The sequence below is a fragment of the Emydura macquarii genome, unplaced genomic scaffold (genome assembly GCF_026122565.2).
Source record: "Emydura macquarii macquarii isolate MOO-44397 ecotype Brisbane River unplaced genomic scaffold, CSIRO-AGI_Emac_v2 contig_2365, whole genome shotgun sequence".
In the NCBI taxonomy this organism is placed as follows: Eukaryota; Metazoa; Chordata; order Testudines; family Chelidae; genus Emydura; species Emydura macquarii.
In genome coordinates, this window is record NW_027132502.1 from 151,209 (window position 1) to 177,404 (window position 26,196).

Genomic DNA, 26,196 nt, shown 5'->3' on the forward strand with positions numbered 1-26,196 from the left:
ATTATGCAGCTGGATTTTTTGTTTTCAGTTGTCTCTTAATTATTTAATGCTTTTTCCCTTTGCCCTGGGCTACTGTTCACACCCTGCTCCTTTGTGCATTCTGTGGCGCAAGAATCACTTACACTTCAAATAATTGTTTAGAAAGATGGCTGCATTTATTTTGACGGTGCTGCCTGCCTTTTCGGACCGGGGTGTCCTGCTTCCGAGACCTCGGGGAAGAGGAAATAAGAAGTCGAGCTCACAAGTAGCACCGTGCTAACCTCCAGCACGAATTTTTGCAAATCAGAACCTTTTTCCATGAGAATAAAGACCACAAACTTTAAGGCTTTTGCTTTGAACTCCTCTTTAAATAGTCCATTGAAATGCCACTGGGAGCGCACAGGGAGAGTGTTCTCAGAAGCTTCCCAAACCAACAGCACTGGCATGCATCATGCAAAAAGAGATGTTAGTAATTGTGCGGTCACCCTTAGCTTGATCCCTGTCCTTCCTGTGCAGTACCCAGCTATGTAGCCTCATCACTGATGTCATTCTACAATGTGTCATTCACCTGTAGATAGAAGACAATAAACGCGCTGTACATTGCTGTGGTACAGGGTAAACACATCTATATGGCTAGTGCTTGTTGCAGCTGTGCACCATGATGTTCTGTGTCGTCTGGTATGATTAACCTTTAAGATCTGATTCAGTTCCCACTAAAGCCATTGGAAAAATCCTGTTGAGTTCAGAGGGGTTTGGATCAGTCCCCAGACCTATAAAAGAAAGTGGCTGTATTCTTGTGATGTTCCTAGCATGACCGCATGCTGAATACCATAGTGACTGTTCCGATAGTAGCCTGAGTATTTTCCATCTGGGTGTGAAATCATCTTGATGTTTGAAACCCTTCAGATATTTTTCTAAAACATTGCTTATCTCAGCATGGGAGTGTTGTCCTGGAATAGCCTGGGGGTGATTGAATATTGCATGCCTCACAACCAGGAGTTCCCCCCTTAATCCAGTGAGTTCCTAGGGTCTTTTTGAAAACTTGGATAAGGAAAGGGGAGGAGGGTTTGAAAGACACTTTAAAAAGAATCGGTAATGAACCTTCCCAGACAAAGCATTCGGGACTGTAGGTCTGTTAGTGTGGCTTTCTGTATGCACTGACTGACGTCTTACTTTTTGACATGGTTTTGTAGATTTCCATCATTTTTAATCTTTGTAGCTTTACTGAAGTGTATCAAAAAATTATCAGGAGGTCATCCCGATTCAGAGAGCTTTACATCTTTGTTGGTAGTGTTTTCGTAATGATATTTACGTATCTTTTGTCTCAATGTATCCTTTAAAGTTCTCATGCAGATTAAAAAACACTTTAAAAACAATTTTCATTAGGTGTGTTTCTAATGAACACCTTTGGTATATTTTAAAAAATCCTGTCAGTGTGAACAATCTGAGTTCTCTTTCTTCATGCAGGCAGGTTTTGCTCTTTGCACTTCACTCATCTTATAGAACTAAGTAGGTGCTGCCCACTTTCACTTCTGGTTCAGTCAGTTTTCCTTTCTGGTTTTCATGCAGAGTTAGCCCAATGGTTAAAAACACTGCACAAATACATGACTGCTTAAAAGAACAATATTTCTAATACTAAAAAAATAAACAAGCAAATCAAACAAACTTTCTGGGAACATTTTGTTGCCCTCTTACAAAAACTGGTTTGTTTTTAACCACGTGAAATCATGAAGTGGATGCGCTTTGCTGTAGGTGACAGGTATGACTGACGAGCACAGCTTAATGCGAGGGAAAATTCCTTGCAGTATCATTGGTATGGTAGTTCAATCAGCAACTGTCCCTCATATCCATCTGCGTGGAAGGGGAGAACGAAACGCCACACGCGGAGTGAAGTAAGCCATGTAGCTGTGTGCCACGCAGCAATGGCTAAATGCAGCAGCTGGGAACTCTGGCAGAAAGGCTCCGGTCATCAGAGTTGAACGAGATTTTGGTCTTTTTCTCCCTTGCCCAGCAGATCCTCTGATAGCCTCAGTGGCTGGCGATGTTGCACCAATCATCTCCCCACAAAGACACCTGGCACTACTTTGGCTGCTTGGGCTCCTTGCTCTAGAAGGTTATGTTTCCTGCTGAGAGGTGGATGTGAACTGAAGTGCAGAGAGCTGTGAGCCAGCATCGAAGGGCCCGCCTGGTCCCACGCTAACTGCCCTTCCTATGCAGGATTGCTTTGCAAGACCCCTGTGTTTCCCAGCGGCACTGAGCTGGAGAGCCGTCTCCTTTACATGCAGAGGTTGCCCCGGCTGTGGATGTGGAAATGGAATGCAGCTTCCTGGGTGCTGGCAGTGACAGGCTGGGGAGAAGGCGGAGCTGAACTGCTGCACTCACCTTGGTGCCAGATATCCGCCTATTTCTGGTTCATGGGGGAGGGATGGGAAAGAAATAGATTTGGTGTGGAGATGGGGGATGGAGGGGGGTCGGAGTCAGTCTGTGGTAAGCTATGATGCCTTGAGGCAAAAACTAGAATAGCTGTGGCTCCTGAAACGGCCAATTCTTGGAGCCCGAGTGTGGCTGCCTGGTATGTCCTGAGGTGCCATTTCCACTCTCTCTGCAGAGTGTGCGTGAAAGGTTTGCTGGCCTGTGTCTGCAAACCCTCAGCAGCCTCTGGAAGAACAGAGCTGAGCTGTCCCGCTCTTTGTGCCCCGGGACACGTTATTGCGATGAAATGCATTAATTCTGGTACTCTGCCAGGAATGCCAGCACAGTTGGTGCAAGCTGAATCCAGATCAGGGAGTCCTTCAGTGTAACAATTGGTTCCACCCCGTCGCACCCTGGAATGGAAGCAGTTGCAGTGATGTCAGCCTGCATTCTGATTTCAAGTGGGCGTTAATTAGAGAGCCACAAATGTTCTGTCTCACACTTTAATAGGTCCCTGTGAAACTCTACCACTCACACCCTCTCATTAGTCTGTCTGCCAGGAATCCTCCTTGCTGTCTGACTGCCACAGAGCCCAAGCTCCGGCTTGCACTAGCGTGTGAAAAAGCTGGTGATCAGAGTGGCTGAGCTGGTGGCTTTTTCAAAATTAGCCTTCCAGGGTTAAAACCATCCCCTTTCTCTGAAACATTAGACCCTGGAGCAGTGGTGTTGGATATAGAGCTGCCTGACACCCCTTCCTGCCCCCCATTCTATTTCATGCAGTTCTTGCTGGGTTGCTAATTGAATAATTATCCTGACTCTCCTCTGAGACGTACACAACGCAGCCCATGGTCAGGGGCTTTAAGCCAGCTTCACACTTGGCTGGAGGTCCGGGCGCCCCTCAGCCTCCTTATACTGGCACCTGGTTTGGGGTAGGAGTTGCTCCAGCAGCCCCTCTCTGCAGGGGAATCCACTAGTGGCTTGGGAAGCCAGCATTGGGGCAGCTGATTGGCCTTCACAACGCACGTAGAGATTCTGGCCCAGTGCTTCAGGCTTGCCCCACGGGCCCCTGCTGGACCTGTGTCGTGCCCGTTGCAGCTTGGGCCTGTCCCTGCTAAGTCTGGGGCAGACGTTTGGACTTGGTCATACACTTCATAAATAAAGTGCCCTCCCCCACCCCAGTGATCCTTGGGGATCTACACAGCATCCCAACAACTAGACCAAATGAAAGGGGGCAGGAGGGCCCTGTGGGGCTGGGGGTAGAAACAGGAGAAGGTAATAAAGGGCCTTCAGTGGTTGCAGTAAAACCCAAGATCTCTCTGGAGTGGTAACAGCCAATTTAGACCCTATTTTTGCGTATGTATAGCTGGCATTACGCTGTCCATTGTGCATTACTTTGCACTTATCACCATCGAATGTAACAGCCATTTGTTGCCTGGTCACCCAGGTTTGCAAGAGCCCCAAGTTTCTCTTCGCAGTCCATTTCAAACTCTCACGTTGCTTTGTATTGTCTGCGAGCTTTGCCCCTTTCCCAGATCGTTTGTGAGTATGCTGAAGTGCAGCCTTGTGGCCTATGGACATGTGAACTAGGAGGGAGGGTCTAATATCCCCACCATGAGGGTCTGGAGAACTAGAACCCAGGTCTGCAGGGCTCTGGGTGACCAACGCGTCCATGGCTGGGTGGCCATGGAGATAACACCCCGCTGTCCCGGAGGTGTGGTCCCCATTGAGGCACATTGGGGAAGCTTCCTTTCTCTTCTGGAGATAAACAGATGGTTTTGGTCTTCAGAACTTGCTGCATGGCATCTCTCACTGCGCTGGAATTCACGCCAACTCATGCACGGCAGCGGCTGTATCAACGACTCCTCGGGTGGGCAGGATACTCCGTCAGTGGGGATATCAGGGCTGGCTGGGTGAGGTGGAGTCTGAATGTGATCGTCTTGCTGGGCCACCGAACGGCCCTCCAGGCGTGTGACAGGGTAAATAGTGAAGGCGGGCTGGCCACCGCTATCGTGAAGTGCGTGCAGCAGCCTTCCGCTCCAGCAGGGTCCTCACAAGGGAGGTTCTCCCCTCTCCTCTGCAGCGACACAGACCCCTGGGGACCTGCCCATCAGCCCCACGATGGCTGAACTGTCAGGGAGCCGTAGGGACACTCATTTCTTATTGCCCTCTGATTCCTCCCCCCCACTTGTTTGGCCCTAGGCCACCCTGTTTGGAGATTTCCCTCTGGCAAGTGTCATTGGGAGCTTGCCCCAGGCCTGGGCCCAGCTCATTCTTCTTTAAACCAAGTACGCCTGGCAGCCAGGACTGGCAATGGGTGCCCGGTGTTACTGGCCTGAAGCCCTCGCCCCTTGAAGTCTGTGGGATGGCTGAGTTGCCTCTCAGTGAGGTGAGTGTGGGGTGGGGATGCTTTCTGGTGGTTGGCTTTGCCGATGCTGCTGGCGATGAAGAGAGATTTCCCTCTCAGTCGAGAGACCGGCCTTCTGTTTAGGCAGCCTTTAGGTGTATTCAGAACCGGGTTTGTTTGCTCAAAATCCATTGAAGATGGAGGCGGTCAGCTTTTCCCTTTGGGCTCGTTTACCCTGTTGTAAGCACAGAACCGCCTGCACCGGAGTCAGCAGAATTTCCACCTTCCCACTGGCATAGCTCAGAGAGAAGCTGGCTCTGTTGTGATGACTCTTCCTAGAGTTTAACCTACTCAGGCAAGAGCCTGGCTAGTCACGCCGTTGGGAGAAGAGAGTAAAGTTGTTTTGACAAAGTCTCTCGCTTTACAAGGAACCGGTAAAAATAAAATGGCTTTTAACCCCTCTCAGCTCATCTGCATTAGAATAGAAACTGAAGGCATGTCTGTGCTCTGGGTGCTGAAGTGGCACTATAGCGTAGCTGATTCTACGCTGATGGACGGGGTGTTCCCATCCATGTGTAGCTAATCCCACCTCCCAGAGCGGCAGAAGCTGGGTTGTTGGAAGGATTCTTCTGTTGATAGAGCCGTGTCTACACTGGGAGCTGGGTCGGTTTACCTAGTTAATTTTTCACACCCTTGAATGACATAGCTAAGTCAATCTAAACTCAACGTAAAGATCAGACCTCAGCTGAATTCTCTGTTCAGACGCAGGCTGACTGCAGGTCTTGGACTTCAGTCAGGGAGCTGAAGGCAGTTTACAGAAAGCAGAACTTATCCTTAGTGAGAGTTACTGTAACGTAAGTTCCTTCAGTTCAGACCCCGAAGTCTGCAAACTTTGCCCTAAAGTACCAGTTGCAAATTCTTCCTGAGTTTCACAAGAACCGCTTACATGCAGTTAGCTTGACGCTGGGTTTCTGGTCCGAGACTCTGAATTCATTTTCCAAATCACTTGCTGAGGATTCAGCTTGCGAACCTGGGAGCTGCTGCTTTGACACACTCTGTGCCAGAGCTAGATCAACCCCAGATCTCCTGAGTCACCGTCCAGTGATGCAGCCACCATGCCGTCCTTCCTTTCAAAGGTCGCTCGCCATGGCTTAATACCTCTTAACATCCTTTGTCTCACCAGCCCCTATTTATTATTTCATTTTGCACAGCATTGGGAGCGTGCCTGATATGAAAGAAGCTGCACCAAATAAAGTAACTGCGTGTGTATGTCTCTCCTTCATGGGGAGAAACGTCCTCAGCCTTTGAAATTCTTCTGGAGAAACGGGAGATTAGCTTTGTGCTGTCAGGTGCTGCCATTTCAGGGAATTAGAAATAGCTCAGCTGACTCCTGCTAGTTTTGCATAATTCCTTCCTTTGTTGTGACTGTTCTGTGTGCTCAGAAATGCTTGTGAACCTCCTGCACAGCCAGCCGCCTCTGGGCCCCCGCTCTCTTCCTTCCTAGCAGCTGGTCATCTTCTGGGCCAGGAACCCTTCCCTGCCGGGGGATGCTCTTGGGAGGGGCTTTGTTGGGTTGTGCAGCAAGTGGCAAACAAAACAGGCTTCTGCTGTTGCTCGCCTCTCCTTCACTCCATGGGGTCTCTGCGGTGGGCACAGGTAGGTGGAGAGATGGCGATGCTAGAAATGGAGAAGGAGGGAGAGAGGAACTGAAGGAGGAGCAGCTGTTCCTGCAGGTGAAGGCAAAGGTAGGGATATTGTGGCCAGGATTCTCTAGGGAAGAAAATTCGTGCAGCACTGCCTTGGCGGGGCAGTGTCCACTTACAGTAAAGCTCTCATAAGATACCTTTCTTCTGCTCTGTCCTGCGTCAGCAGTGTCTGCTTCCAGGTCAGATGGAGCACTCACCCATATGCCAGTCTTACCTTTCCTCCCTATATCTCCTTCATTGTTCCAGTACAGTTCAATTGCATCTGTCCCCCGACGTGTGCGGGGACCTGAACAGGTAAGGGGAAGGCCCCAGTTTAGGGTCTGTTTTTAGTTAGAACACTGCAAGCTTATAACATGTGGGCAAGTCAGGAGAGAGAGAGCAAAGCCCACAGGGAAGATCATGGGGTTTTTCTGCTGATTATGTCTCTCTCCTGTTGGCAGAGGAAAGGGTAAGGAGGGATGGTCCTGGCCAATGAGAGGAAGCAGGAATGGGTGTGAGAGGGAACCTCTCTGACCAGGGATGAAGGCGACGGACCATTTATGCTGACGGCAGAGGAGGGATCTCCGATGTTCTGCCATGAACATCAGCCACGTGGTGCAGTAGGGGCTGTATCTGAGACCGAAGTGAAGATGTTCAGTGGTGACAGCCAGTGTGCAATGTCCCACGTGCCAAACCTGGGCCCCCTCGTGCTTCTTTAAAACCACGGTTAACATTCAGCGAGGCTTGAGTTGATCTGGCGGGGTCAGGCCTGGGAGGGAGACATTGAGTCGCCCCTGTGTGAATCCAGCCCAGTCCGGTAAGGGTGCTGAAAGGTCTCATGACACACAGATCAGCAAAGCGAGCTTTCATGCACAGAGGCCAGTGTCTGAATCGGCCTGGAACCTGAGATGCCCTGTGGCCCCAGGAGCTGCGGGGAGGCAGGGTGAAGTGTTGTGCGCCTGCAGGCGAACGGGTTGCATGTGATGCAATGGGAGATCCTGGAATACGTGGGGGAGTGCTGAGTTCGCATCTCTGACCCCCTCCCCTGAACCAGTGCTGATTCAGACAAACGGAGCCTTTCCCAGTGCCGCCTCCAAGCTGACTGCTGCTCTCCTGAACACAGCTGAACTGATTGCTTCAGAGCAAAATCCAGTCTGTGCGTGCGCCCGACAGGAGCAATATGCTTACGCTCTGAGCCGGAGACCTGGGAGGGACAGCGTGTGAGCTGAGCTGGTGAGCGGAAGGGAATGCTCCAGCAGTTCCCAGCCCAGCTTGTCCCCGGAGTTCAGCGCGCCTGGCAAATGGCTCGCTGCAGCTCTTGGCGAATTGTGCTGTCTGTCTGTCACAGGCAGACTGTGGGGCCTTCCGGGCAGCCTGCAGCCCCTGGGATGGAGACTTCTGCCCTGCATTCCCTGTGAGAGCTCAGAGCCCCCCGCCCAAGGAATTGTACCTCTCTATTATCATTATTTAGGGTTATTTTGGCAGGCAATTGAAGACGGCTGGCTGGGTATAAAATGTGTGGCAAAAGCCTTTGTTACACCCTGTGGAAAGGGACGTTACAGGCCCTAAGGCAAAGCTGAGCTCCCTGTTTCAACATGCACCTCCAGGAAATGTCAAGCCAGTTTGCTCCGCTCCTGAATCTAATAAAGATCCGTAAGGGTGTTGAGGGAACTACAGTGCGTCCTCCTCCCCGAAAGGGAAAGGAAGCTCTCAATCCTATCAGACACCTGCCCTCCCGTGGCAGCTCCTAGAATTGCAAACAGCCGGCTGCCGAGGTTTTTGTGCTGCTGGTCCAGGTGGAGATGGTGGTGGGCCAGACGCTTGAGCAGCTTCTCGAAGGTGGTACCATTTGACCCGTGGCTGTGCTGACCAAAGGTGGCTTCTCTGCACCCCTTGAGTCAGCCCTCCTCCGCACCTCGTCCGGCCTATGCAGTCACCCTTACCAGATAAACCTGTGGGTGTGGTGAGGTGTCGGCTATCTGGAGAGCGCCATGGGGAGTTGGTGACTGGGTGCAGGATGGCCGACCCCGGGCTGGGCTCCAGAAATAAAAATACACCTGGAGTTCTTTAATTTCCCTTTTGCTCTCTAAGCTTTCAGGTCTCTCAGGTCTCGGGTTCAACATTGCTGTGTCACCAGGAGGGCTAGAAAGGGTTTGTGGGTCAACAGAAGCTGAGATTTGCGCATGTGACTCCAGGAGCTGGGGCTTTGAGCAAAACGCCAAAGACCGGGAAGCTGGCAGGAGTTGGCCACGCTGCAAAGGCTGAGTGTGTTAAAGCTAGTCCGTGCAAGTGTTCGATGGGGAAGGCGTACCCTCTCCTAGGGACAACTCCTGCAGCCCAGGAAAGGGGGGTTGAAAGCCGTGAATGCAGTGGAAATGATGCATTTCTGCTGCCCGTGGGCACAGGCGCCTGCGCTCGTCAGAGCACTGCCGTGCTGGACTCCTGCCAGGGCCGTGCATGTGGGGGAGACGAAGGTGAAGGGCAAAGGTGGCTTTCAGGTTACACACAAGCCCAGGTCTGTGCTCTTTCGTAAGACATGGGCCTGACCCAAAACCCAGACTGGAGCGCTCCCAACAAACGGCCACGGTTATTACAGGACGATCAATGCACCTGCTGCAGGACCTGATCACGGGGGAGCATGAAACATGGCTCCACGCCGGGGTCTGGAGTTTGCCATTGGAGCCCATCTCCTCGCTCGGGAGGTTCAGATGCAGGCGTATCAAGGGTGTGTGATAACGCCGGGAAAGAGAGAGCTGCTTATCTTGTGAGTCGTGAATGCAGAGCTGATGCTGGATCGACTGTACCGAAGGCAGAAGAAATTTCAAAGGTACATATCCCTCTGGGGGCCTGGGATCGGTGGGACTGCTTGGATACAGAAATAACCCTCCCCCCCACTGCACACTCCTAGTTGTCCCCTTCCACCCCTCGCTGGAACCCACCAACTCAAAGCAGCACCAGATTCTGCCGGAACAACATGCAAACCTGCAGACATACCTCCACTGCGACCATGATCCACACCCCCACAATACACCTTTCAAGGGTGAAACCAGATAATCACTGTGCACTCGAATGAACTCTCACAGAAAAATGATCAAGATAAAAACACCATCTCACCCGCGGGCGAACGCTTTTTTTCACAAAACGATCACTCCGTATCTGACTTCTCGGTCCTCCTCTGCCAAGGAAGCTTGCACAACGTCTTCAAAAGATGAGCCTGGGAGCTAACTCTGTCAGCGTCTACATTCCAGTGTTGTCACTCAGTACACCGACTTCATAACTCCATCTCCACGAGAGGTGTTGTGCTTAGGTCAATGCAGTCAGGTCGACGGAGCGTCGGTGTAGACACTGTGTCGCTTACATCAGACTATTCCAGCTGGCAGCTCCTGGTGGCTGAGAGCCAGAGCCCCATCCCGCTGCCCGGCTCCAGCTGTCCTAACCCCACGATGTCCCACGCTGCCTGTTAAATTGGTGCAAGCGCTCCTGGTGAGGAGTGGGATGTGCGCCGCCAACAGAAGGAGCTCGTGTGGATATGGAAACCTGATTTAATCCCTGCATTGGCTGGCTGTCGACACAACTGAAGTAGACTTAATTTTGTAGCGTAGACTTGCCCTTCGTTTTTGCTTCCACTGAAACTTTGAACTATTTCTCTTCTTCGGTTTTTGTGAATGCTTGACTTTTACTTCGTAAGCAGCCTATACCCTAAACTCTGGTTCAAATTTCACTTGCAATTGCCCCTCTAAAGGTAATGGTTTCTTTTCATAACTTATTAATGTGTTAGCAATAAATTCTTAACAATGCTGCTATAAACAAAGCCTGTTTTGTTCTCTAGCTATGATAAACAATGCTAATTTCCTGTTCCTGACTTGGATTTTATGATGCTGTAAAGCCTCATAAAGTGGCTAGTAAATACGAAAATAAAAATGACACAAAAAGCACCTTGTAAAGGTGGTTTGGCCAAAATACCAGCTTGCTTTAACAGTTGTTCTGTACTGATATTCAACTCATTTACATTAAACAGGACACACAGTTAGGTGTGCTGTCCAGCACCCGTCTGTCTGTCTGTCTCTCTCCGTCTCCCCATCCTCCACTGTATCATGGCCCTAAAGCACTGGAGAACTCATGCTGGAAGTAAACCCATACTGGCACTGTGATGAGCTAAAGGACCTAAGACTGTTGTGGGTGTTTTTCATCTCTAACTGCCATGATTCTGTGTAGCAGAACTGATTTAAAATGCTTCTTAACCCTCTAATGGGTGCGTATCTGTATAGCCTTGAAAAGCTCCGATAACCACGCTACCACATCCTCCCTTGGCAAATGGTCAGTCAGTCAATTGCAATATATTGCCTTAGTGTTTTCCCTGGATTTCCTTGTCATAGCTTCTAACTTCTGTTCTGAATGATTCCTTTGTGGCAGAGGGGGTGTGTGTGTGTGTGTGTGTGTGTGTGTGTGTGTGTGTGTGTGTGTGTGTGTGTGTGTGTGTGTGTGTGTGTGTGTGTGTGTGTGTGTGTGTGTGTGTGTGTGTGTGGGGGGAAGGGATTGAGAGAGAGAGAAATTTCTCTGTCCTTCCCGTGATGCAGTGTGGAAAACCTAAACCGCTTGTTTTCAGCTGTTCTCCAACCCTCCTGACCCCCTCCCCACACCTGATGCTTTCTGCAGCCTACGGTAAAACCAATGCATTTGCTCCATCTGCCGATAGAAGAGGTAATTTCACAGGAAGGAAAGTGCTATCTTCTTGCTGTGTCTTTCACAAGTCCTATGGGGGTCTCATGCCGGCAGCGAAAGGAGAATATACTGCTGATTGCTATGGGGTGGGAGAAGATTAAGAAATGGCATGAATATTTCCCCTCTGTAATCACTGGATCTTTAAATGTTTGTATACCAGTGATGAGCTCAGCACTGGGTGTGGAACTATAGTTCATGGCAGGCTTCTTGGAACGAACGGCAAAGTGAGGTGGCTAAAACTAAGAAAGGCGCAGACATGTCATCATCACAGGAGTGTCGTGTTTCAACAAAACATTAGAGCTTACACTGCCCTGAGTGACACAAATCATTCCCCCCCTCCTCCCCAAATAACCGTGGGTTTTGCATATTTACAAACGACCGCTCAGCCTGGCATGGCTTGCTAAACAACGGACACATGCACAGGTCAGCTACTGGGCTGGGTGGGGAATGAAGATGGTCAATCTGAGCTCTACGGGAAGGCGAAGCCTCCCCGCAGCAAAAAAGAAAATCAACCCCCCACCCCCAGCACAAACACACACACTGCACCTCTGGGGGTCTTAGCCTGGCTTGCTGATATAGCCCGAGGGCAGGGCCAGATGCCCTCTCCTGTGGGCCGGGGCTATTAGATTTCGTGGGCCCCTGTATACGAGTCTCTTCTCTCCTCGCCCCTGCCCTTTATCTGTGTCTTCTCCCGCCAGCGCTGGACAGGAGCTTTCCCAGGGCTGTGCCCGCGGGGGGATCAGCCTCGCTCCATCACCTCTCCCGGGACTTTACTGCGCAGCCTCTGCTGGGGGTTTCTGCCCCAGCCCCTGCCCAGGGCCCTTGGCTCCTTCCTCAGACCAGAGCCACGGCCCGTCTTTCCGCTCTCCCTTTTCGCACCTTCTGTGAGGTTCGCTCCTTTTCAGCCGGCTGGGGAGGCCAGAGGCCCGCAGAGCGCTGCATGCCCAGCACTGCCAGCCTGCGGCCCCTGCGGAGAGGGGAGCAGCACGGGAGTGGGCAGCCAGCACAGGTTCATGGACAAGAAGCCCTGGCGCCATTGGGACTACAGGGGCTGGGGCGCGTGTGGGGGTCCCCGAGCCCGGGCTCCGTCCCTCCGAGTGGGCGCCCCGGTTCCCTCCTGCTGCTTGGGAAGGAGGGAAGCCAGAGCCGTAAGGTCCAGGGAGGAAGCTGGCTTCAGACAGACCCATTCTACATGCTGGCTTAGCACCGCGCTGCCCATGGCCCCTCATGGCGGGGGTGCTCCTGCCTCCGGGCGTGGGGCTCGCGAGCTGGGGCCCGTGCAGCGGCAGTCCTGGGAACGCCGGCCCGCCACGGCATTGCCGCTCAGCCTGAGTGACTCAGCCAGGGAGGGGGGACGTGGGGGCCACATGGCCTCGGGGCGGCTCCAGCTGCAGCATGCACATCCCTCAACCCCACCCCCTCAGCCTCATGTGACTGGTCGTTCGCCACCGAGCCCGGAGCTCCCCCCAGGCTCGCCACCCCCGCACGGGGCGTCCTCCAGCCCCCCTGCACCCGTCATTATGGGTTTATTTTTGCAGGGCCCCCCCTTAGCCTGAGGCAGGGCCCCAGCATAATTTTTTCGGGCCCAGTACAAACTTGTAACACGAGCCCCCTCCCACACACCTACCACAATCCCTCCTCCCAGACATACATCTCACGAGTCATGAAAAGTGTTTTCCTCATGGTAATGGGGGTTGCAGCCTGGGCCGGGCCCCTCTGGGCCCTGGTAAAGTGTACCCTTCCCACCCATGTGGGGGCCCTGGCTCACAGCCCCTAAAGCCTCTGCATTAATGCAGCCCTGCCGGAGGGCCAGGATGATCACTCCTTCGTGCTGTCAGAGGAAATGCACATTCCAGAGGCTCTGGACCCCACATCGTCCCCTCCACAGTGCCTCTGAAATCACCCCTCCCGCCCCAGTGTCTGTGATCCTGGAGTGAAACGTAAAGACATGGATACTAGCCCGTCATTTAGGTCTCTGGATCTCAGTTCCCCGTCCATGATGCTTCCCTGCTGCCCGGGGTGTTGTGAGGACAGGTCCATTGACGTTTTTAGATGATGAATTATTACACTGTAGAGCAGCACAGAGAAGCCTATGAATGGATAAAGAAAAGTACTGCTTTACTGTGCACGCCTGTTCCATTCTCTCTGGTTTGTGCCGTGGCCTTGCTGGTAGCGGGGCCGGCCTTAGAGAGCTCCGTGCTTGCAGTGCTGTGCGTGCGGACGGCACCTGTTCTACTGAGACACTCTGCTCTGTGTTGGTGAACCTGAACGTGCTCTGTGCGTGTGCAGGGCAGGGATGGAAGCTTGGGCGTCTGGAGCTGCCTGTCACAGCAGGATCTCTTCCAGCGAGGCAGAGCGTTGCGCTCAGTACGTGACTTCTGTCTGCACACATCTTTTATCTGTATCCGCTAAATAGCAGGGGCTTCTCCCTCCTCCTCAACCCTTCCCCAAAGCAGCCAAGACTGAATACGCAGGATTTTCTGTTCACTCTTCTGGGCACGATTTGTGCTTCATCATTTTCTAAGACCGTATCCTTCTTAAGGGGCCAGTCTCCACTTTAAAGCTTCTCCTTCTGGCATACACAGTGCTGTTGACTGTGTTAGCAAATTGGGGAGGTCTGTGGTCTTTGTTTCTTGCTCACTGTGTGGTCCAGCTGTCAGCAGGGATGCCGTGCATGCTCTGAGTCAGGGTCTGCCCTGACAGATCTGCGTGCCGCTGGGGGGCTCCCGTGAGTGACTGCTAGCGGAATTTGTTCCTCGTGTATGGAAAGAATGGCTTTGACCCTCAGTGCGACGCGGCCACGTACGGCGACCGGACCTGCCAGGAGAGGCACCTGGCAGTGACCGGTCAGTTGGAACCTGAGCTGAGTTTACGTTGCGTGAAACGCTGAGGGCTTGACACTCAGACTTCGGTCTCTTCCTAGGTACAGCTGCAGCAGCCCTGTGTTTGTGTCCCGCGTGATGCCACAGAAGGACATATCTCATCAGTGTCCCATGCTGAAATAGGGGGACTTGGCCTTGGCTGTGTGGGGAAGGTGGAGAGAGGCTGTCCACTAGATGGGGCTTGTGTGCGGTAAAAGCAGAATCACGGGGAGCAGATGGGGTGCAGAGCAGGCCTGAGTTAACTCCACAGCGTCTGTCAAGCCAGGTGACTGGCCAATGATTGTAAAGAGCAGAGACGCTGCTGACCGTGCAGGGACTGGAAGTCAAAATGGCCCAATCCTTCAAGGTGCTGAGTACCTCCTTCAAAGAGCCCAGTCCTTGCAGCACTGGACCCCAAAAGAATAAACTCCTTGAATCTCTTCCAAAGAAAACCCTTCTGGGCTGAATCCTACCCTTGGCAACACCTGAGCAGCCCCCAGGGTGTTTGCAGGGGCAGAACTGGGCTCTCTCTGCCCAGTAGGGGCACGAGTTGGTTCTAGCCAAGTGTTACCTCTGCATCTTATTTGGGATGCAATCCCTGCACTGGCGCTGAGAAGCGGAGGAGAACAAACGATAAATGCGGTTCTAGGGCACCAATTAGGGAGTAACTTGTCAGGCCCACAGCTGTAGTTTAAAGCAGTTGGTTGGAGGATGCAGTGATTTGGGGTGAATACTTCTTATGAGATGGTTTTTTTTTTTAAATAAATGAAAGCGCTGCCCAAAATATTTACTAGTGCAGTCAAAGCTCAGTGAAATTCCTCTAACGGTTGTGTGTCCTACTCCGAGAGCGCCCACCCTGTTTGGGGGAGGCGAGCGGGGGGAATTGGGTGGCTGACCTCTCCAGCTCTTGGCTCTTTCAGATTCATCATTTCTTTGCTCCTGGCTCGTGCTCCGTGCATTACATGACATGAGGTAGCTGTGCTCTCTGCCTTTTCACCTGAGGTTTAAAAATAGATTCCCAAAGTATTATAAAAACCCAAAATCCTCTTGAGTTCTCCTTCAAAGGGCATGTGCGTTTAATAACACACACGCTGGAAGAAAGTGGCAGTAAAACACTTCTTAAAAAAAGAGCGCGCGCATGAGATTAGGAAACCAGTGCCTTGTCTGTAACAAGCCCCGTTCTTGTCCTGTCGGATTCTCTGGCTCCGGAAAGTGGAATTCAGGGTGTGCGGGGAGGTGTTTTTTGTTCGTGCCAAAGCCGCCCACCTGGTTAAGAATCATGTCGTCTGCCCTGCTGAATAAAGATCCCTTTGGAACTGGATCCCCCAGGTTTCCTAAGACAATATTGTCACCACCTTCTGTTTGGTTTGTAATGGCCAGCTCAAGTTGTAGAAGGTGCATTCCCATCAACGGACAATGACGATTGAGACGGTAACTGAGTGTCTGTGAGCAATCGTATTCTGGCTAGTAAACGGAGGCCAAATGTCAAGGAAACAAGGTACCATCAAGCTACTTGCCCATTCTATCTCTTCTGTCTGTTTTCCCCTCTACCCTGCTTGGCTGCTCCCTTCAGATCTCCTGGTCCTTATTCAGACCCTGGTGTCCCTCTGTTCAATTTGTGATCCTCTTTCTTTGCTTTGTGTCCAGGGCCAGATTCTGATCTCCGCTTCCCTGATGTAAATCTGGAGTAACTCCATTGGAAGAGCTCAGTGGTCCCTACACCGTGAGTGGGGGATCAGAATCTGACTCCGAGTCTAACTCACTTTTTTCCTGTCCCCGTTAGGCTCAGCAGACAGATCTGTTTCCAGTAAGGATTGTGCCAGGGTGCATGCAGTTAAAAGAAAGATGTGTCCCAGTTTCTTCCTGACCTTGTAAAGAAAGCATTGAAGTAAAAGCTTGGTTTTTAAAAGGAGAGTGCTCCTTACCTGCAGTGTGTTCTGCAGCCTTCCCACAACAGACGGCTAAAAGAAGAAAATCTATAGGACTCCAGCATAGCAACCCTCAAAGAATTGCTCTCTTGGCTTGCCTCCCGTAATGGACTGAGCTGGCGTCACATGGCTTATTCTCTCCATCCTGACTCCCCAAGGGTGCTTCTGTCAACACGCCACTCAACTGTGCTTTGTAACTAAAGACTGGTTTAAAGAGCTCACTCCTCTGTTTGCTGAGCAGAATGAGAACTTGCACTGCTCGCAGATTTACACGTAGCGAGAGGAACCCACGCACACCTTCCCCGAGTGCACATTGCTTGCGTTAACGTGGACTCATCCGCCTCCTTTAATGAAGCCCCAGTAATGAGGTGCTAGTCACTCTGTCTAGGAGCAGGTGGGAGAACGGCGCAGTGGGTTTTACTTTGCAGAAGGTTCCTTCCTGTCTGCAGCAGAGAACAGTCCCCAGGATTTGCTGTTTGCTGCAGAATTCCCAAAGAGCTGCAAACCGCCGGCGCTCTCGGGACTGTGGCCATGCCTACACACACAACCTGGGCATGGGCCAGCCTGCCTGAGCTAGCTGGAATCCAGCTTGGGCGGGTAAGGGGAACAGTAAAGACGGTGCAGGATGGGCTGCAGAGTGGGCTAGCGAGTAGAGCATGTACCTAGGGTCTGTGCCGAGCTTGTGCTGCCCTGTCTTCACTGCTGAGTTCGAGCTAGCTCAGACAAGCCCTCGCTGTGTAGACGTAGCTGGCGTTTGGTTGACTAGTCCAGAGTTTCGTGGCGTTTCTCCCAGCACTGAGTGTGGGAACTGCCAGACTGAAACCTAAAACACCAGGGTTCTCACGAACCGGCGCCTTGCTGTCAGAGGCACCTCAGTGATGTGTGTCGTGAGCGCTGTCCATGTGAAGTGTTTCCCCGGCACCCACTAACGGGAGCCTCTCTGCACCCCTGGAACAGAGGGAAATGAAACGGTTTCATACGAAAGACAGGAAGAGTGAGGCAGTGCGAGGCGCCATGTCTTGCTTAAAGTTACACAGCAAATCAGGCAGAACTGGGCAGAGAACCCAGGAATCCTGATTCCTCATTTCATGCTGTAACCACTAGGCCATGCCAGACCACAGCAGTGGGGGCTGGGAGGAGGCACCCCTCTCACCCGAGAGGCAAAGGCAGCAGTGCAGCATCCCCTTATTTCCCCAGGAGCACCAGCAGGGACCCCCTCCTCTTAGGGGCAGCAAGGATGTGTGTCTGCAGGGGTCGTCACCTCCTCCCTCAACCTCCTAAAGGGGCAGGCGTGGCAGCAGGGAGTTGTCCCAGTATGGACCCCAGTGGTTGGGCTGTACCTTCTTGGTGGGGGGGACTGGACCTGCGGCACTCTTCCCCACTGCCCCATACAGCTTCTGCTGGGGTGGGGTTGGCAGGACACCTGCGCGGCACAGGGCCTGGGCGTGAATACCCCACTGAGATGCACGAGGCAGTTCCATCCTTCCTCCAGACTGTTCCAGGCTCTTTGTAGATGTAGGCAAGCACCTTTGCCTCTGCCACACCTGGGGCCCATGGCTAAGCTTTTCTTCCCAGCGAGGCGGGTTAGAAACTTGCATTTCTGTGTGAAACGGAAGCTGAGATTTTGCTTTGCTTGGCTCCAGGAGAGGTGGCTGTTGGTGTGGGCCCCCTGTGCCTGAGTGATAGCCCTGGCACACGCTTCCTAGCACTTTGCCCCCCCTGGTTGCCCAAAGAGCTCAAGAATTAGTACAAATCAGCTGCGTTAAATTAGACTGAGTCCTGAGTTTCTGGGGTGTGGGAGGAGGGCACTCTGATCTCTCCAGGCTCTGCGCCAGACCAGCAATGAGTGCAGACATACTGGTCCAGCTCATTCCCTTCATAGATTTCATACTACTCCTTGCTTGAAGGTCCTCCCCTCCTCCCCCAGCATCCCCAGCGCATCCCAGCCCTACAGCCGTCTCCTGCGGGGCCACGTTGCTTCCAGGCAGCTGGGCTGCAGCAGCAGCTTGTCTTGGCCTCGGGCTTTGTCCAGCTCGTCACAGGAAAGTTGCTGCAGAGGAAAGCGAGCTCAGTGCGAGACTGGCTTCTCAGCACAGTCTCCTGCCGAAGTGCAAGCCACTGGGTTAGGCGGGGCACGCTGTAAATGGCAGAAGGGATGGGGCTCGTGGCTAACACCTTCTAGCGACTCAGGAAACACACTTCCCAGATCTTTCCTTCTGTTGAGATTCAGTTGTCTGCAAATTGAAGGGGAAACAACTTGGCAATCAGTGAAGACGCCAGCTCGTATGTTACCTTCTCTCTGGAGAAATTCCAGGTTTTCATTCTTTAGACTTCCTCTGTGTTGTTAATAATAATTTTGTGTTAGTTCCGTTTCCAGTGTCTCCCCCTCCTGCCTTCATGTCGTCATCTCGTGGGTGGTTCTGGGAGTGTCCCAGAGAGTTGCTCCCGAATCCTAGGCCAAACCTGGGCAGCGAGCAACACTGGTGCTCTGGGCACATGCCGGGGGTGGGGGGCTGTTGTTTCAAAAGCTGCACTAGGCCTGAGAGGCAGAAGCTGGGCCATTGTCACGGGCTGCAGCTATTTTTAAGAGCTGAAGTTAAGTGGCCCCTGTGCTTTGCCTCAGGTCAGATTTGATGGCGAAGTCAAGAGGTGACTGGAGAAAGCGCAGTGGTGAGGAGTAAGGGCCGGTTAGCACAGCTCTCCTTGCTGAACTCCAGCGCCCGGCTGCCAGCAGGCTGCGGGTGCTCACTTCCCGTAAACTCGTTTGTTTTCTTCCAGCAGATCTCTAAGCTCTATCGTCCCGAGCAACCCCCTCCCTGCAGTCGTGGGTTTCCTGCCCATGCACGCTGCTGCCGCTGTCACAGCGATCATACGATCTGGGCCCTACGCTCAAAAGCAACCCTGGAGCCTGGCTGGTTTTCAAATGCGTCAGAGTTCAGCAGACTATTGCTTGCCGTGCATCCTAGTTGGCTATAAAATAGGCAGGATGGGGGTGGGGAAAACGATCTGATATGGGACTGTATTAACCCCTGGCTTACGACAGAGCGTGGGGCCCAGCGTGTGTGGGGAAAGTTATGGCAGCTCAAGCTGCCTGAAGGAGATAGTCCAGGCTGAACAGTGGGTGACGCTGGGCAGTGAAAGTGAGGCCAGGCTATGCATTCGCTCGGTATGTCCCTTCTGGTGCTTCCACCAGCAGGCACTAGGGATCTTCAAAGCAGCCTTTCGCTATTGCCAATCCGGCGGAGATGGGAAAACAGATCATCTAGCCCCGGAGCTCCAGTTTGTCCCAGAGAAACTGTGCATATTCTGATGCTTATCCTGAGCGTGCAAAGGACTTGCACAACTCTTCCATGTGGGCTGTGTGCTTTCTGGGGGGGTGGGGGACTGCCCCCACTCATCCAGCAAAAATAGGGTTTTTCTGCTGTATTCTGGGCACTCAGCGATGTGACCAGGTCCTCTTAGTAGCACACCCTGTCTGTTTCCTTTTTTTCAGGCTGGTGCTTGCTTTCCTTACTCTCTAGCTATTGCTACTTAACTAAGACATGGGAACAGCTGAAAGATCAGGAAATGAATGGCTGGCTGAGAAGATGCTGGTGTTTTATTTCATGGTCAGTTTCTCCAAAGGGGGAACTGTAAATCTCGGCTTATTTGCATAAAGCATCTCCTCCAGCTAGAAGCAGAGTCCTGCTCGCATTCACTGGCCGCTGTGAAATCGATTCACATAAAATACCGTAATGGGTTGAGAGCTTCTCTGCATTACTTCTTAATGTACAGGATACGCTGCATCTTGTGCCTTGAAGCGTCCAGTTCATTTGAGGATATATCCCAGCTGTAAAAGTTAGCTAAAACTTACCCTCTTCCTCCTCTTGTAATGCTCTGTCCTCTTTCCCTGGCAGGATGAGGGGAATAAAAATAGATCACGTTTCCTGCTATTAAAGGGACAGTGATTTATTTTAAGACAAATAATCTCTTGTGTGCGCACAGTGTAGCCTACGGGAAGGTGTGCTACCTGGCAAGCTCTGAGACCATGGGCTCCGGTCCCAGCTCTCCACTGACTGTGTGTTTTAATACTTTTATGTTTACCAAGCCTGATTCGGAGCCAAGGTTTCATACCTTGGGGCAGCACTTGCTGATTTCATAGGTAAGAGAACAGAGTTTGTGTGAGGTCATGTCAGACAGAACCGGGAGAAGAAGCCAGGACTCTGGAGCCAAACAATCTTTCAGCGGCAACACGCCAAACTAAGTACTTGTGTAATCCACTCTGACAACGTATGGCCCTGTGTTACCCTCCAGCAGGAAGGCCATAGGTAGAGGTCTGTGACTCCCCTCCCGCCTTACTGCTGTGAGATCTGATCATTGAGCCCAGGTGCTAGAGGCTTATCCTGGGTTCAGTCCCTGCATACGAGTCAAAGAGCGACCGTGTCGTATTTCACTGTCTGTAACCTCTAAACCACAGTCTGCTGCCAAAGCCTAGAAGAGACACCAAGAACCCTGGTGCCTGGCCCTCTGCTGTTGTCTCTCAAATACAAGGGCTTTGGTTCACTTTGATCATCTCCTGCCTCTTTAATATTCACGGCTTTGCTAAGCTGGATTGTCCTGATTCAGCTGGGGACACATCTGCCCCTTTGGATACAGGTATTTGGCCCAATCAAGTCTGAGACTTGTATGCCAAAATAGGACGCTCAGTTTACTGTTAGCCTGTGATATTCCTTCATACTCGAGAGCTGTAAAGAAGAGGGCTGGTTTGAATGCTTAGCAAAGTCAATAAGCCTCCCAAAAACCTTGCCACACCTTATATTTGACCAGTTGTGCTCCTTACAGAACCTCTCATATCTGTTTCGTGCATATTTTAAATCGAAGAGACCCTGTTTCAAACTCCTGCTCTATTGTCTTCCAATGCAGCAGCATTGCTGGTCCTGACCACTAATGAAGATCTTTTCTTTGACTGCACGCTGGAACGATCCGTTTCTGATCTGCAGATGCTCATGCTCCAGTACCTGGAGGGGTGGTTCCCTCCCAGAGAGAGGATAAAAGCTTTGATATAAAATCTGCAGCTCTCCAGGCAGAGAGATTTTGACAGCCTGTTGATTCATCCCCTGTAGCCATTGTGTGGATGTTAATGCTTCACAGTTCCTGATTGCCTGGGCGATCCAGATGTCCGCAAGGAAAAGGATGGCTGGAGATTTATTACCCTTTCTCCTCTCTGATTTCTGAGAACGCGCAGACTAGCCTGGTAGTGGATCTCTCACAGGCTGCTGTCTCTAGCGGAATTGCACACTGCTTATCAAAAGCTTTCTCTGACAGCTAGCATTGCAGGCGGCTTTGCAGTGGGCAACAGTTATGTTTTTTCCAGAGGGGAGCAGAGGGTCTCTTCAGCTGGGGTGCGGGAGGGCCGAGGGGTGCTCCAGCTATGCCCAGGGGGCTTCAGCCCTGCAAAAGCTGCCACTTCCTGTGATCGCCCCACAGGCAGGGTTCAGAAGAGGCTTCTTCCCAGCTCAAGCCGATCGCTGCTGGTGCGAGCCCAGCCACGTCAGATGGGTCTAATCTTCCCCTGTCCCAGCTGTTACATCTACTGAGCCCCCAGGTTCAGAGAAGGACTGCATCCTTCCTCCACCTCCGCCAAAGAGCAGCACCTAGAAGGGGAATCTCCCAAGGGAGGGAGGCAGAGAGAAGAGGGGGGAGAACTTCCCCTCCACCCCCAAGGTGGAGAGGGGAGGCTGAAAGTGGGGCAGCGAGTTGGGAGAATCCCTGAGAGCTGGTGGTGACTGGAGTATTCTCGAATGGTAAAAGGGAGAGGCTGCCATTGGATCAAACCCAAAGGCCTGGTATTTGCAGACTAAACCGTGGACTAAACCGTGCAGTGAAGACATAGACTTCAAGTATCCCTTTGTGGTTTCTGGCACGATTTTGCATGGCCTTTAGTTATAGACCCGCTGCTTTTCCTCATCTCCTCTCTCATCGCCTCCCCTCCTGCCCCCAACTTGCTGCTGCTGTGCACTGCCACTGGAGCACGGGGTCGTCGGAGTGGAAGGGCTGAATCTGACATCAGTAACGTAGATGGAAGGAAGCAGGGCAGGGAGGCTACTTTATAAAAGGTGTGCCTAAAGTGACATTTGAGGACGTACGTGTGTGTGTGTGTGTGTGTGTGTGTGTGTGTGTGTGTGTGTTGGGGGGCAGGGGGGAATGCAACTGTGCAGGAACTCAAAGCAAACTAAAACCGTTGTCGAAGTGGGCAAGTGTCATTATCCTTAGCTCATGGATGAGGAAACTGAGGCACAGTCAGGCTAACTGAATTGCCTGATGTTCTACAGGAAGCCTGAGCTGAGAACGCAACCAGAAAATCCTAACGCACAGTCCTGAGCCTTTAACAAGCAGAGCAACACAAATAGTGAAATCGGCATTCAGATAGTGAAGGGGTCAAAAGAGAGAGCGTAATTTTAAGCCTAACATTTGAAGTTGATTTAGAAGTCGAGTGCAATGTGGTGTCTTGTTCTTTTTAATGTTGCAGTGATTTAAGCCTCTGCTGTTCTTAATTAAGACCTAACTTTGTATCCGTTTTTAAAAGTGTTTTAATTTCTGCACTGTATAGGGGGCAGGAAAAGTGCCATGCGGTTTGTTTAGCAATGACAGTAGAAGTCCCATATTCGTATGCCCGGCTTGGAAGCGAGGGCAGGTAGTTCAGGGAATGTCACCTTCATTGCTGCCTGAAGGATTAGTTTCAAAATGAAGTTAATCAGGGAGTTGGAGTGGATTTACTCTGTGAAACCCCCTCCCGTAAAAGATGGTAAAACAACACAGACCTCACTGAACTCAGAACTAAATGCAAAGTCCATTTCTCTGTCTTAGCTTTCCCTGTGTAAGTTCCACAGAGACACTCACACACAAACCAAAAAACCTACATGCTAATCCAGCTACGTTCTCTCCCCCCCCCCCCCTCGACCGGGCGGGGGGGGCAAAGGGGCTGGGCAGAGAGAGGCAGTGTTAATGTTTGTATTTTTCAATCAGTGAGAGGTGCCTGGCTGCTACAGCGATGGGAGTCCTGGCACCCAGACAGCTATGTCCTGGTTTCGATGGGAGTTAAATGTAGGCCTAGAAATAGCTTGACAGCATTTTGCCAAAGCCCTTTGCTCTTTCCATCCAGTGCCACTAAGTGTGATGGTCAGAATCAATCTCTTCTAACTGAACGACACATCCAGGAGTTCAGGAGGGGCCCGGCTGTTGACTTCAGTGGGAGCAGGGACTGGCTTTACCCTGGGCAGAAGCACACTGTCTCAGGGCTGGTCTAGATGGAGAGTTAGTGTGCGGCAAGCGGGAGGGTCAATGGCAGTAGCCTATCGCACGCTTGAGCGGCCCTGTGGGCCTTGCTATGGTGCACTAAAAGTTCACTAGCAGGCATCGGCCTGCTGCTGTCCAAGCATGCTAGGGAACTTTTAGTGTGCAGAGGCAGGGTCCGCAGGGCCAGTTAGCATGTGGCATATCAGTGCGCTCTACATTTATACCCCAGCTTGCTGCGCACTAACTCTTCTTCTAGACAAGGCCTCCGACTCCTGTCGCGCACGTGAACCAGGTGGATTTCCATGGTGGTTGCCTGTCATCTTTGACACACGAGAGCTTTTAATGTGAATTAAACATGCCATCCAAAAATCCGTCCCGCTTTCTGAAATGACTCTGGCTTCTCTTGCAGGGATGGTGCAGAAGCTGGACCAAAAGCTCCCGGTAGCCAACGAGTACCTGCTCCTTTCAGGCGGGGTCCGGGAAGGCGTGGTGGATCTCGATCTCGACGAATTAAACGTGTACGCTCGAGGAACGGACTATGACATGGACTTCACCCTCCTCGTGCCAGCACTGAAACTGCACGACCGAAACCAGCCAGTCACGCTGGACATGCGCCACTCGGCTCTGTGCCACTCCTGGCTGAGCCTGCGGCTGTTTGATGAAGGGACGATAAGTAAATGGAAAGATTGCTGCACAATTGTGGACCATATCAGCGGGGCTACCAATTATTTCTTCTCTCCTACGAAGGTGGCGGACTGGTTCCACGATTCCATTAGCATCGTCCTGTCCGAGATCCAGAAGAAGCCGCAGCGAGGAATGCCCAAAGTAGAAAAGGTGGAGAAGAACGGGACTATAATATCCATCATCTTGGGAGTGGGCAGCAGCCGCATGCTCTACGATATTGTCCCCGTGGTGTCTTTCAAAGGGTGGCCGGCGGTGGCCCAGAGCTGGCTGATGGAGAACCACTTCTGGGATGGGAAGATCACCGAGGAGGAGGTCATTAGTGGGTTTTACTTAGTGCCTGCGTGTTCCTACAAAGGAAAAAAGGACAATGAGTGGAGGCTGTCCTTCGCCAGAAGCGAAGTGCAGCTGAAGAAGTGCATCTCCAGCAGCCTCATGCAAGCCTATCAGGCCTGCAAAGCAGTCATCATCAAACTCCTCTCCCGCCCCAAAGCCATTAGCCCATATCACCTGCGGAGCATGATGCTTTGGGCTTGTGACCGGCTACCAGCCAACTACTTGGCTCAAGAGGATTATGCCGCCCACTTCTTACTGGGGCTCATTGACGATCTGCAGCATTGCTTGGTCAATAAGATGTGCCCCAATTACTTCATCCCCCAATGCAACATGTTGGAGCACCTGTCCGAGGAGACGGTCATGCTGCATGCCCGGAAGCTGTCCTCGGTCCGCTCGGACCCCGCAGAGCACCTCCGAACTGCCATCGAACACGTCAAAGCTGCTAACCGGCTAACGCTGGAGCTCCAAAGGCGAGGCAGCACTAGCAACATCCCCTCCCCACAGTCCGATGGAGGGGACGCCCACCAGCCCGACGACCGACTAGCCAAAAAACTCCAACAGCTGGTGACTGAGAACCCGGGGAAGTCCATCTCCGTCTTCATCAATCCGGACGACGTCACCAGGCCCCACTTCAGAATCGACGATAAATTTTTCTGAGCTTTCGCCAGCGTTGTATTTGTTTTCAGGTGGTTGGGTTTTTTTTAAGACTTTACGACATTTGGCTGTTTTTTGGTGACACGGCCCCTTGTTTTTTACATATCCAGTGTAGATTGGATCTGTCGAGAACAAAATGAACACATTAGAATTCCTGGTTCTGTGGGGCAGTGCAGACTTTGAAACAGTATATTACTATTTCAAATGCTGCTTTGATTCTCACCCCCCTCCTCCCCACCCCAACCACCACCACCACCACCATTGTTTTTGTGCGTAGTTTTTTAAAGGAGAACTTGAGCCATAAACACACATACCCACATCATATTTTTTTCAAGCTTCCATAATTATGCACAACTTGTTTGGGTGGGAAGGAGAGAATTCACCTTCCTCTATGTAAAAAATTCAGTTGCTCTTTCCATGAGCTTCCATCACCATAGAGAAATTGGGTGAGATTCCAGATTGGGAAGCGCTACTTGGCTTTTTTTGCTGGCCAACCTCCCTCCGGTGGTGAACATGCTGCGTATCTGCTCTTCACGCTTTTCTCACGCTGAGGGAGCAAGGAGACTTGAAAAAACCGACGGTGCAACAAACAATTTTGGGGTTTTTTTGGAAGCCGCCTCTTCTTGAATGTAATTGTTCATAATTGGACCTTGTAGGACATTGAGGGTTTTCTGCCGCTTTTCCATGTGGAACAAGGTTATAGAATGTTAGCTTTAGTGTGTGTAATTATTCAAAGCCTTATTTAAATTCTCTATTAAAGAACATACCATTATAAATGTTAATTGCACTAATGAAATCTTTTGCCATTACCTCAGTACCACTGTTTGTGTTTCTTTTCTGATTAGCATCTGTTCTTAAGGCCTCATTCTGCAAGGGGCTGAGCACCCGCAGCTGCCATTGTCTTCACTGACAGTCCTGTGATGGGCCCTGTGGAGAGCACTTTGGCTTCTCACTAGTCCTGCTACAGGCAGGAACGCAAGCCTCCTGCATTGGTGGCGTTCTCCTTTACATACAGTGCATCACACGCCACGTGTGTTTCCGGTGACTGGTGTCCTATGCCATGTAAAATGGAGTCATACACAAAGTGAATCACCCAGACCAGGGGAGAAGATTAGTGTGCCTTACAACCTGCGTACAGCCAAGATAAAACACACCCCGGGCCTGATTCTCCTCTCCCTTGTTTCTGTTCCATTTTAACTTCAGTGGCGCCACTCCCGATTTACACTGATGGATGGGAGCTCACGCTTGGACCCACTGTGCACCAGGGCTACTTACGTTCTGTTCCCCTGCAGCCTTACACATGTAACACAGCCGGGTGC

General features: G+C 51.7%; 1 protein-coding gene across 2 annotated transcripts in view; it reads left to right on the top strand.

Annotated features, from left to right (window-relative positions):
* Window positions 1-25,691, top strand: part of MB21D2 (Mab-21 domain containing 2) — a 63,824-nt gene extending 38,133 nt beyond the window's left edge. For both annotated transcript variants that reach the window (XM_067561050.1, XM_067561051.1), the window contains exon 2: window positions 23,616-25,691. In XM_067561050.1, coding sequence (XP_067417151.1) covers window positions 23,616-24,880 — 1,265 coding nt within the window. In that variant the 3' untranslated portion in view covers window positions 24,881-25,691. The remainder of the gene's footprint in view (window positions 1-23,615) is intronic.
* Window positions 25,692-26,196: the final 505 nt, after the last annotated feature.